We start from the raw sequence: 13,770 nt of genomic DNA on the forward strand, positions 1-13,770 counted from the left end.
ACCCAACTTATTGTGGGAAGCTTGTGGAAGCCTCCCAGAAACGTTTGACCCAAGTTAAACAATTTAAAGGCAGTGCTACCAAATACTAATTGCGTGTACAGTCCTGGTCAAAAGTTTTGAGAATGACGCAAATATTAATTTCCACAAAGTTTGCTGCTTCAGTGTCTTTAGATATTTGTCAGATGTTACTATGGATACTGAAGTGTAATTACAAGCATTTCATAAGTGTCAAAGGCTTTTCTTGACCATGGCATGCAAAGATTCAATATTTGCAGTGTTGACCCTTCTTTTCAAGACCTCTGCAGTCCGCCCTGGCATGCTGTCAATGAACTTCCGGGCCACATCCTGACTGATGGCAGCCTAATCTTGTATAATCAATGCTTGAGTTTGTCAGTATTTGTGGGTTTTTGTTTGTCCATCCACCTCTTGAGGATTGACCACAAGTTCTGAATGGGATTAAGGTCTGGGAGTTTCCTGGCCATGGACCCAAAATATCAATGTTTGGTTCCCCGAGCCACTTAGTTATCACTTTTGCCTTTTGCAAGATGCTCTATCATGCTGGAAAAGGCATTGTTTGTCACCAAACTATTCCTGGATGGTTGGGAGAAGTTGCTCATGGCTGTGTTTTTAGGCAAAATTGTGAGTGAGCCCACTCCCTTGGCTGATAAGCAACCCCACGCATGAATGGTCTCAGGATGCTTTACTGTTTACATGACACAGGACTGATGGTAGTGCTCACCTTGTCTTCTCCTGACAAGCTTTTTCCAGATGCTCCAAACAATCAGAAAGGGGATTCATCAGAAAAAAATTACTTTACCCCAGTCCTCAGCAGTCCTCAGCAGTCCTCAACAGTCCAATCCCTGTACCTATTGCAGAATATCAGTCTGTCCCTGATGTTTTTCCTGGAGAGAAGTGGCTTCTTTGCTGCCCTTCTTGACACCAGGCCATCCTCCAAAAGTCTTCGCCTCACTGTGCGTACAGATGCACTCACACCTGCCTGCTGCCATTCCTGAGCAAGCTCTGTACTGGTGGTGCCCCGATCCCACAGCTGAATCAACTTTAGGAGATGGTCCCGGTGCTTGCTGGACATTCTTGGGCTCCCTGAAGCCTTCTTCACAACAATTGAACCGCTCTCCTTGAAGTTCTTGATGGTCCGATAAATTGTTGATTTAGTTGCAATCTTACAGGCAGCAATATCATTGCCTGTGAAGCCCTTTTGTGCAAAGCAATGATGACGGCACGTGTTTCCTTGCAGGTAACCATGGTTGACAGAGGAAGAACAATGATTCCAAGCACCACCCTCCTTTGAAGCTTCCAGTCTGTTATTCGAACTCAATCAGCATGACAGAGTGATCTCTGGCCTTGTCCTCGTCAGCACTCACACCTGTGTTAACGAGAGAATCACTGACATGATGTTAGCTGGTCCTTTTGTGGCAGGGCTGAAATGTAGTGGAAACCTTTTGGGGGATTCAGTTCATTTGCACGGCAAAGAGGGACTTTTAATTAATTGCAATTCATCTGATCACTCTCCATAACATTCTGGAGTATATGCAAATTGCCATCATTCAAACTGAGGCAGCAGACCTTGTGAAAATTTAGATTTGTGTCATTCTCAAAACTTTTGTATGTTAACTTCTGACCCACGGGAATGTGATGAATATAATAAAAGCTTAAATAAATCATTCTCTCTACGATTATTCTGACATTTCACATTGTTTAAATAAAGTGGTGATGTAACTGACCTAAGACAGGGAATTTTTACTAATTAAATGTCAGGAATTGTGAGAAACTGACTTAAACTTCCCACTTCAACTGTAAATATTTTTGCATCTGAGCTCCTGGAGTGTGTGGCTGTCCTTCATTTTTAAAGTGATGTATTTGTTTGTAGATATTAACAGTATATTATATGTTGGGCTATGTGTTTGTTTGACAGACGTGGATCGGGAACCGGAGGAGGAAGTACCGTCTGATGGGCATCGAGATCCCGTCCCCTAAATGTGGGCCGGCCGTGTTCCTGACATCACAGGAAGGGGAGGAGTCTCCCTCTGCGCTGAGTTCCGATGGGGAGGGGCTTGGAACACCAGAGTTGGGAGACAACCTAAACGATGGAGCGTCCTTCTGTCTGTCCGAGGGTGAGACGCGCACACACACACACACACACAGACACACACACACACACACACACACACACACACACACACACACACACACACAACCACCCCCAATAGCAGTGTCCAGTGTAACAGTGTTGTTGTTTTAGATGGGACCAGTGATTCGTACCAGAGGGAAGAAGAGAATGGAGTAGAGGACAGCAGCAGCGCTCCCATGGCTCACGACGTGGTACTGCAGTATACACTAGTACACTACACTGTTATTACAGTAGAGGGACACTGCTATGACACTAGCATGACCCTGTTATGATACTAGAGAGACCCTGTTATGACACTAGAGAGACCCTGTTATGACACTAGAGACCCTGTTATGACACTAGTACACTACACTGTTATTACACTAGAGAGACCCTGTTATGACACTAGTACACTACACTGTTATTACACTAGAGGGACACTGCTATGACACTAGAGACACGAGAGAGACCCTGTTATGATACTAGAGACCCTGTTATGACACTAGAGACCCTGTTATGACACTAGAGACCCTGTTATAACACTAGAGACCCTGTTATGACACTAGAGAGACCCTGTTATGACACTAGAGAGACCCTGTTATGACACTAGAGACCCTGTTATAACACTAGAGACCCTGTTATGACACTAGAGAGACCCTGTTATGACACTAGAGAGACCCTGTTATGACACTAGAGACCCTGTTATAACACTAGAGAGACCCTGTTATGACACTAGAGAGACCCTGTTATGACACTAGTACACTACACTGTTATTACACTAGGGGGACACTGCTATGACACTAGAGACACGAGAGAGACCCTGTTATGATACTAGAGACCCTGTTATGACACTAGAGACCCTGTTATGATACTAGAGAGACTAGAGACCCTGTTATGATACTAGAGAGACTAGAGACCCTGTTATGATACTAGAGAGACTAGAGACCCTGTTATGACACTAGAGACCCTGTTATGATACTAGAGAGACTAGAGACCCTGTTATGATACTAGAGACCCTGTTATGACACTAGTACACTACACTGTTATTACACTAGAGAGACCCTGTTATGACACTAGAATGACCCTGTTATGATACTAGAGAGACCCTGTTAATAACACTAGAGAGACCCTGTTATGACACTAGTACACTACACTGTTATTACACTAGAGAGACCCTGTTATGACACTAGAATGACCCTGTTATGATACTAGAGAGACCCTGTTATGACACGAGAGACCCTGTTATGACACGAGAGACCCTGTTATGACACTAGAGACCCTATGACCCTGTTATGACACTAGAGACCCTGTTATGACACTAGAGACCCTGTTATGACACTAGAGAGACCCTGTTATGACACTAGAGACCCTGTTATGACACTAGAGACCCTGTTATGACACTAGAGACCCTGTTATGACTAGAGACCCTGTTATGACACTAGAGACCCTGTTATGACACTAGAGACCCTGTTATGACACTGTTATGACACTAGAGACCCTGTTATGACACTAGAGAGACCCTGTTATGACACTAGAGACCCTGTTATGACACTAGAGAGACCCTGTTATGACACTAGAGAGACCCTGTTATGACACTAGAGACCCTGTTATGATACTAGAGAGACCCTGTTATGATACTAGAGACCCTGTTATGACACTAGAGACCCTGTTATGACACTAGAGACCCTGTTATGACACTAGAGAGACCCTGTTATGACACTAGAGAGACCCTGTTATGACACTAGAGAGACCCTGTTATGACACTAGAGACCCTGTTATGACACTAGAGAGACCCTGTTATGATACTAGAGACCCTGTTATGACACTAGAGAGACTAGAGACCCTGTTATGACACCAGAGACCCTGTTATGATACGAGAGACCCTGTTATGATACGAGAGACCCTGTTATGGCACTAGAGACCCTGTTATGGCACTAGAGACCCTGTTATGATACTAGAGACCCTGTTATGATACGAGAGACCCTGTTATGACACTAGAGACCCTGTTATGACACTAGAGACCCTGTTATGACACTAGAGACCCTGTTATGACACTAGAGACCCTGTTATGACACTAGAGACCCTGTTATGATACTAGAGAGACCCTGTTATGATACTAGAGACTAGAGAGACCCTGTTATGACACTGGAGACCCTGTTATGACACAAGAGACCCTGTTATGATACTAGAGAGACTAGAGACCCTGTTATGACACTAGAGAGACCCTGTTATGACACTAGAGACCCTGTTATGATACGAGAGAGACCCTGTTATGATACTAGAGACCCTGTTATGACACTAGAGAGACTAGAGACCCTGTTATGATACTAGAGACCCTGTTATGACACTAGAGACCCTGTTATGATACTAGAGACCCTGTTATGATACTAGAGGCCCTGTTATGATACGTGCTTTTACACCTGCATTGTTTGCTGTTTGGGGTTTTAGGCTGGGTTTCTGTACAGCACTTTGAGATATCAGCTGATGTACGAAGGGCTATATAAATAAATTTGATTTGATTTGATTAGAGAGACCCTGTTATGATACTAGAGACCCTGTTATGACACTAGAATGACCCTGTTATGACACTAGAGAGACTAGAGAGACCCTGTTATGATACTAGAGACCCTGTTATGATACTAGAGACCCTTTTATGATACTAGAGAGACCCTGTTATGATACTAGAGACCCTGTTATGACACTGGAGACCCTGTTATGACACAAGAGACCCTGTTATGATACTAGAGAGACTAGAGAGACCCTGTTATGACACTAGAGACCCTGTTATGACACTAGAGACCCTGTTATGACACGAGAGACCCTGTTATGACACGAGAGACCCTGTTATGACACGAGAGACCCTGTTATGACACTAGAGACCCTGTTATGGCACTAGAGACCCTGTTATGGCACTAGAGACCCTGTTATGGCACTAGAGACCCTGTTATGATACTAGAGAGACCCTGTTATGATACTAGAGACCCTGTTATGACACTAGAGAGACTAGAGACCCTGTTATGACACCAGAGACCCTGTTATGACACTAGAGAGACCCTGTTATGACACTAGAGAGACCCTGTTATGACACTAGAGACCCTGTTATGACACTAGAGACCCTGTTATGACACTAGAGACCCTGTTATGATACTAGAGACCCTGTTATGATACTAGAGACCCTGTTATGACACTAGAGACACTGTTATGATACTAGAGACCCTGTTATGATACTAGAGACCCTGTTATGATACTAGAGAGACCCTGTTATGACACTAGAGACTAGAGAGACCCTGTTATGATACGAGAGACTAGAGAGACCCTGTTATGATACTAGAGACTAGAGAGACACTGTTATGATACTAGAGACACTGTTATGACACTAGAGACCCTGTTATGATACTAGAGAGACCCTGTTATGATAATAGAGACCCTGTTATGATACTAGAGACCCTGTTATGACACTAGAGACCCTGTTATGATACTAGAGACACTGTTATGATACTAGAGATCCTGTTATGACACTAGAGACTAGAGAGACCCTGTTATGATACTAGAGACCCTGTTATGACACTAGAGAGACACTGTTATGATACTAGAGACCCTGTTATGATACTAGAGACCCTGTTATGATACTAGAGAGACCCTGTTATGATAATAGAGACACTGTTATGATACTAGAGACACTGTTATGATACTAGAGAGACCCTGTTATGATAATAGAGACCCTGTTATGACACTAGAGAGACCCTGTTATGATACTAGAGAGACCCTGTTATGACACTAGAGAGACCCTGTTATGACACTAGAGAGACCCTGTTATGACACTAGAGAGACCCTGTTATGACACTAGAGAGACCCTGTTATGACACTAGAGAGACCCTGTTATGATACGAGAGACTAGAGAGACCCTGTTATGATACGAGAGACTAGAGAGACCCTGTTATGATACTAGAGACTAGAGAGACCCTGTTATGACACTAGAGACCATGTTATGACACTAGAGAGACCCTGTTATGACACTAGAGAGACCCTGTTATGACACTAGAGAGACCCTGTTATGACACTAGAGAGACCCTGTTATGATACGAGAGACTAGAGAGACCCTGTTATGATACGAGAGACTAGAGAGACCCTGTTATGATACTAGAGACTAGAGAGACCCTGTTATGATACTAGAGAGACTAGAGAGACCCTGTTATGATACTAGAGACTAGAGAGACCCTGTTATGATACTAGAGAGACCCTGTTATGATACTAGAGAGACCCTGTTATGATACGAGAGACTAGAGAGACCCTGTTATGATACGAGAGACTAGAGAGACCCTGTTATGATACTAGAGACCCTGTTATGACACTAGAGAGACCATGTTATGATACTAGAGAGACTAGAGACCCTGTTATGACACTAGAGACCCTGTTATGACACTAGAGAGACTAGAGACCCTGTTATGATACTAGAGAGACTAGAGGCCCTGTTATGATACTAGAGACTATAGATACCCTGTTATGATACTAGAGAGACTAGAGACCCTGTTATGATACTAGAGAGACTAGAGACCCTGTTATGATACTAGACTATAGAGGCCCTGTTATGATACTAGAGAGACTAGAGACCCTGTTATGATACTAGAGACTATAGAGACCCTGTTATGATACTAGAGTGACTAGAGACCCTGTTATGATACTAGAGACTATAGAGACCCTGTTATGATACTAGAGACTAGAGACCCTGTTATGATACTAGAGACTATAGAGACCCTGTTATGATACTAGAGACTATAGAGACCCTGTTATGATACTAGAGACTATAGAGACCCTGTTATGATACTAGAGAGACTATAGAGACCCTGTTATGATACTAGAGAGACTATAGAGACCCTGTTATGATACTAGAGACTATAGAGACCCTGTTATGATACTAGAGAGACTAGAGACCCTGTTATGATACTAGAGAGACTAGAGACCCTGTTATGATACTAGAGTGACTAGAGACCCTGTTATGATACTAGAGTGACTAGAGACCCTGTTATGATACTAGAGAGACTAGAGACCCTGTTATGATACTAGAGACTATAGAGACCCTGTTATGATACTAGAGAGACTAGAGACCCTGTTATGATACTAGAGGGACTGTTACTTTACACTGTAAACATGGGAATGTAAAGAAGAGCATTGAGATTTAGCCACTGATTATATAGGGTTGTGTTTCCTGACAGATTTAGTCACTGATTATAAAGGGTTGTGTTTCCTGACAGATTTAGCCACTGATTATATAGGGTTGTGTTTCCTGACAGATTTAGCCACTGATTATATAGGGTTGTGTTTCCTGACAGATTTAGCCACTGATTATATAGGGTTGTGTTTCCTGACAGATTTAGCCACTGATTATATAGGGTTGTGTTTCCTGACAGATTTAGTCACTGATTATAAAGGGTTGTGTTTCCTGACAGATTTAGTCACTGATTATAAAGGGTTGTGTTTCCTGACAGATTTAGTCACTGATTATAAAGGGTTGTGTTTCCTGACAGAAGATAGAGGTGATTGATGATGATGATGATGATGATGATGGTGTTGAGATGGTCGGATCTGATATGGAAAACATGCAGAACCTCCTGGAGTTTAAGGTGATGGAACACACACACACACAACACACACACACAGACACACACACACACACACACAGACACACACACACAGACACACACACACACACACACAGACACACACAGACACACACACAGACACACACACAGACACACACACACACACACACACACAGACACACACACAGACACAGACACACAGACACAGACACAGACAGACACACACACACAGACACACACACAGACACAGACACACACACACACACACACACACACACACACACACACACACACACACACACACACACACACACACACACACACACACACACACAACAGCCATACCATGATGTGTATAGGCCAGTATGCCATGTTGTCTTGTGTGTGTTTCAGCTTGAGGAGGTGCAGTATCTGGAGAGCCAACTAGAGAATCAGAATCAGAGATATTATGAGTTGGAGACCTTCACCAAGAGTCTTCTGACCGCTGTAAGGACCAACAACCTGGACAGGCAACAGGTACACACACACAACCACACTTACACTTACATGTACATGCACATACACAACATCATTTCATTTCGAAACAGCATTGTGTGTGTGTGTGTGTGTGTGTGTGTGTGTAGGAACTTCTAGCCAGTCTACCTCAGCCTGCAGATCAGGACTGGGACATGAGTCCAGAGGGAGGAGCCAACGCCATCTCCATAACAACAAACTCTGCATCCAATCACGAGTCCCCGTTGGCCGGGAGCAATGACGAGACACCATTGGTCAACCCCAACAAGGACCTCCCATTGGTCACTGTAAACGAAGACGGTTCATTGATTGCTGAGCTCAACGAGTCGTCTGTATCAGAGGAAGTAGAGACTGAGACCGGACCAGAGTGACTGTACTGACACACACAAACACTCCACACCCTGTGCCTGTGGAAGGATCCTAAACTAACTGTGCTGGGCTCACAATGCCTTTTACATTACTTATCACTACGTCTGGTCTAGTATCAGACACAACAATAAACAGACTCCATAATAACTGACCTGACGACTCTGTCTGTTGTTACTCTGCCCAGAATGTCTGTTACTGTCTGTTACCACCCAGAGTGACTGTTACTGTCTGTGACCATCCAGAATGTCTGGTTACTGTTACTGTCTGTTACCATCCAGAATGACTGTTACTGTCTGTGACCATCCAGAATGTCTGTTACTGTCTGTTACCACCCAGAGTGACTGTTACTGTCTGTGACCATCCAGAATGTCTGTTACTGTCTGTGACCATCCAGAATGACTGTTACTGTCTGTTACCATCCAGAATGTCTGTTACTGTCTGTTACCACCCAGAGTGACTGTTACTGTCTGTGACCATCCAGAATGTCTGTTACTGTCTGGTACCATCCATAATGTCTGTTACTGTCTGTTACCACCCAGAATGTCTGTTACTGTCTGACCATCCAGAATGTCTGTTACTGTCTGTGACCATCCAGAGTGACTGTTACTGTCTGTGACCATCCAGAATGTCTGTTACTGTCTGTGACCATCCAGAGTGACTGTTACTGTCTGTTACCATGCAGAATGTCTGTTACTGTCTGTTACCACCCAGAGTGTCTGTTACTGTCTGTTACCATCCAGAATGTCTGTTACTGTCTGTTACCACCCAGAATGTCTGTTACTGTCTGTTACCACCCAGAATGTCTGTTACTGTCTGTTACCACCCAGAATGTCTGTTACTGTCTGTTACCACCCAGAATGTCTGTTACTGTCTGTTACCACCCAGAGTGACTGTACTGACACACACAAACACTCCACACCCTGTGCCTGTGGAAGGATCCTAAACTAACTGTGCTGGGCTCACAATGCCTTTTACATTACTTATCACTACGTCTGGTCTAGTATCAGACACAACAATAAACAGACTCCATAATAACTGACCTGACGACTCTGTCTGTTGTTACTCTGCCCAGAATGTCTGTTACTGTCTGTTACCACCCAGAATGTCTGTTACTGTCTGTTACCATCCAGAATGTCTGTTACTGTCTGTTACCACCCAGAATGTCTGTTACTGTCTGTTACCACCCAGAATGTCTGTTACTGTCTGTTACCACCCAGAATGTCTGTTACTGTCTGTTACCACCCAGAATGTCTGTTACTGTCTGTTACCACCCAGAATGTCTGTTACTGTCTGTTACCATCCAGAATGTCTGTTACTGTCTGTTACCATCCAGAATGTCTGTTACTGTCTGTTACCATCCATAATGTCTGTTACTCTGTTGGCTGTCTGTTACCACCCAGAATGTCTGTGACTGTCTGTTACCACCCAGAATGTCTGTTACTGTCTGTTACCACCCAGAATGTCTGTTACTGTCTGTTACCACCCAGAGTGACTGTAGACAAACACTCCACACCCTGTGCCTGTGGAAGGATCCTAAACTAACTGTGCTGGGCTCACAATGCCTTTTACATTACTTATCACACGTCTGGTCTAGTATCAGAATAAACAGACTCCATAATAACTGACCTTACTCTGTCTGTTGTTACTCTGCCCAGAATGTCTGTTACTGTCTGTGACCACCCAGAGTGACTGTTACTGTCTGTTACCATGCAGAATGTCTGTTACCACCCAGAATGTCTGTTACTGTCTGTGACCATGCAGAATGTCTGTTACTGTCTGTTACCACCCAGAATGTCTGTTACTGTCTGTTACCATGCAGAATGTCTGTTACTGTCTGTTACCACCCAGAATGTCTGTTACTGTCTGTTACCATGCAGAATGTCTGTTACTGTCTGTGACCATGCAGAATGTCTGTTACCACCCAGAATGTCTGTTACTGTCTGTGACCATGCAGAATGTCTGTGACTGTCTGTTACCACCCAGAATGTCTGTTACTGTCTGTTACCATGCAGAATGTCTGTTACTGTCTGTGACCATGCAGAATGTCTGTTACTGTCTGTGACCATCAAGAGTGACTGTTACTGTCTGTTACCATGCAGAATGTCTGTTACTGTCTGTGACCATGCAGAATGTCTGTTACTGTCTGTGACCATGCAGAATGTCTGTTACTGTCTGTTACCATCCAGAATGTCTGTTACTGTCTGTTACCACCCAGAATGTCTGTTACTGTCTGTTACCACCCAGAATGTCTGTTACTGTCTGTTACCACCCAGAATGTCTGTTACTGTCTGTTACCACCCAGAATGTCTGTTACTGTCTGTTACCATCCAGAATGTCTGTTACTGTCTGTTACCACCCAGAATGTCTGTTACTGTCTGTTACCACCCAGAATGTCTGTTACTGTCTGTTACCATCCAGAATGTCTGTTACTGTCTGTTACCACCCAGAATGTCTGTTACTGTCTGTTACCATCCAGAATGTCTGTTACTCTGTTGGCTGTCTGTTACCACCCAGAATGTCTGTGACTGTCTGTTACCACCCAGAATGTCTGTTACTGTCTGTTACCACCCAGAGTGACTGTACTGACACACACAAACACTCCACACCCTGTGCCTGTGGAAGGATCCTAAACTAACTGTGCTGGGCTCACAATGCCTTTTACATTACTTATCACTACGTCTGGTCTAGTATCAGACACAACAATAAACAGACTCCATAATAACTGACCTGACGACTCTGTCTGTTGTTACTCTGCCCAGAATGTCTGTTACTGTCTGTGACCATCCAGAGTGACTGTTACTGTCTGTGACCATCCAGAATGTCTGTTACTGTCTGTGACCATCCAGAGTGACTGTTACTGTCTGTTACCATGCAGAATGTCTGTTACTGTCTGTTACCATCCAGAGTGACTGTTACTGTCTGTTACCATCCAGAATGTCTGTTACTGTCTGTTACCATCCAGAATGTCTGTTACTGTCTGTGACCATCCAGAATGTCTGTTACTGTCTGTGACCATCCAGAGTGACTGTTACTGTCTGTGACCATCCAGAATGTCTGTTACTGTCTGTGACCATCCAGAGTGACTGTTACTGTCTGTTACCATGCAGAATGTCTGTTACTGTCTGTGACCATCCAGAGTGACTGTTACTGTCTGTTACCATCCAGAATGTCTGTTACTGTCTGTGACCATCCAGAGTGTCTGTTACTGTCTGTGACCATCCAGAGTGACTGTTACTGTCTGTTACCATGCAGAATGTCTGTTACTGTCTGTGACCATCCAGAGTGTCTGTTACTGTCTGTTACCACCCAGAATGTCTGTTACTGTCTGTGACCATGCAGAATGTCTGTTACTGTCTGTTACCACCCAGAATGTCTGTTACTGTCTGTTACCATGCAGAATGTCTGTTACTGTCTGTTACCACCCAGAATGTCTGTTACTGTCTGTTACCATGCAGAATGTCTGTTACTGTCTGTTACCACCCAGAATGTCTGTTACTGTCTGTTACCATGCAGAATGTCTGTTACTGTCTGTGACCATGCAGAATGTCTGTTACTGTCTGTTACCACCCAGAATGTCTGTTACTGTCTGTGACCATCCAGAGTGACTGTTACTGTCTGTTACCATGCAGAATGTCTGTTACTGTCTGTTACCACCCAGAATGTCTGTTACTGTCTGTGACCATGCAGAATGTCTGTTACTGTCTGTTACCACCCAGAGTGACTGTTACTGTCTGTTACCATCCAGAATGTCTGTTACTGTCTGTTACCATCCAGAATGTCTGTTACTGTCTGTGACCATCCAGAATGTCTGTTACTGTCTGTGACCATCCAGAGTGACTGTTACTGTCTGTGACCATCCAGAATGTCTGTTACTGTCTGTGACCATCCAGAGTGACTGTTACTGTCTGTTACCATGCAGAATGTCTGTTACTGTCTGTGACCATCCAGAGTGACTGTTACTGTCTGTTACCATGCAGAATGTCTGTTACTGTCTGTTACCACCCAGAATGTCTGTTACTGTCTGTGACCATGCAGAATGTCTGTTACTGTCTGTTACCACCCAGAATGTCTGTTACTGTCTGTTACCATGCAGAATGTCTGTTACTGTCTGTTACCACCCAGAATGTCTGTTCTGTCTGTTACCATGCAGAATGTCTGTTACTGTCTGTTACCACCCAGAATGTCTGTTACTGTCTGTTACCATGCAGAATGTCTGTTACTGTCTGTGACCATGCAGAATGTCTGTTACTGTCTGTTACCATCCAGAATGTCTGTTACTGTCTGTTACCATCCAGAATGTCTGTTAATGTCTGTTACCATCCATAATGTCTGTTACTGTCTGTTACCATCCATAATGTCTGTTACTGTCTGTTACCATCCATAATGTCTGTTACCACCCAGAATGTCTGTTACTGTCTGTTACCATGCAGAATGTCTGTTACTGTCTGTGACCATGCAGAATGTCTGTTACTGTCTGTGACCATCCAGAGTGACTGTTACTGTCTGTTACCATGCAGAATGTCTGTTACTGTCTGTGACCATGCAGAATGTCTGTTACTGTCTGTGACCATCAAGAGTGACTGTTACTGTCTGTGACCATGCATAATGTCTGTTACTGTCTGTTACCACCCAGAATGTCTGTTACTGTCTGTGACCATGCAGAATGTCTGTTACTGTCTGTTACCATCCAGAATGTCTGTTACTGTCTGTTACCACCCAGAATGTCTGTTACTGTCTGTTACCACCCAGAATGTCTGTTACTGTCTGTTACCACCCAGAATGTCTGTTACTGTCTGTTACCACCCAGAATGTCTGTTACTGTCTGTTACCACCCAGAATGTCTGTTACTGTCTGTTACCACCCAGAATGTCTGTTACTGTCTGTTACCACCCAGAATGTCTGTTACTGTCTGTTACCATCCAGAATGTCTGTTACTGTCTGTTACCACCCAGAATGTCTGTTACTGTCTGTTACCACCCAGAATGTCTGTTACTGTCTGTTACCATCCAGAATGTCTGTTACTGTCTGTTACCATCCAGAATGTCTGTTACTGTCTGTTACCATCCAGAATGTCTGTTACTCTGTTGGCTGTCTGTTACCACCCAGAATGTCTGTGACTGTCTGTTACCACCCAGAATGTCTGTTACTGTCTGTTACCAC

The 13,770-nt window shown here is 43.9% G+C and overlaps 1 protein-coding gene across 18 annotated transcripts in view; it reads left to right on the forward strand.

The window, feature by feature from the left end:
* The window catches only part of LOC118377495 (highly divergent homeobox), an 86,285-nt gene extending 77,524 nt beyond the window's left edge, over window positions 1-8,761 (forward strand). For 4 of the 18 annotated variants that reach the window (XM_052487206.1, XM_052487205.1, XM_052487203.1 and 1 more), the window contains 5 exons: window positions 1,934-2,132; window positions 2,261-2,340; window positions 7,654-7,749; window positions 8,122-8,244; window positions 8,352-8,761. In XM_052487206.1, the coding sequence (XP_052343166.1) occupies window positions 1,934-2,132; window positions 2,261-2,340; window positions 7,654-7,749; window positions 8,122-8,244; window positions 8,352-8,612 (759 nt within the window). In that variant the 3' untranslated portion in view covers window positions 8,613-8,761. Of the gene's footprint in view, window positions 1-1,933; window positions 2,133-2,260; window positions 2,341-7,635; window positions 7,750-8,121; window positions 8,245-8,351 lie in introns of those variants that run through there. The other 14 variants (XM_052487213.1, XM_052487208.1, XM_052487212.1 and 11 more) reach the window with 11 other exon arrangements.
* Window positions 8,762-13,770: the final 5,009 nt, after the last annotated feature.

The sequence above is a fragment of the Oncorhynchus keta genome, chromosome 30, assembly GCF_023373465.1.
Source record: "Oncorhynchus keta strain PuntledgeMale-10-30-2019 chromosome 30, Oket_V2, whole genome shotgun sequence".
Classification (NCBI taxonomy): Eukaryota; Metazoa; Chordata; class Actinopteri; order Salmoniformes; family Salmonidae; genus Oncorhynchus; species Oncorhynchus keta.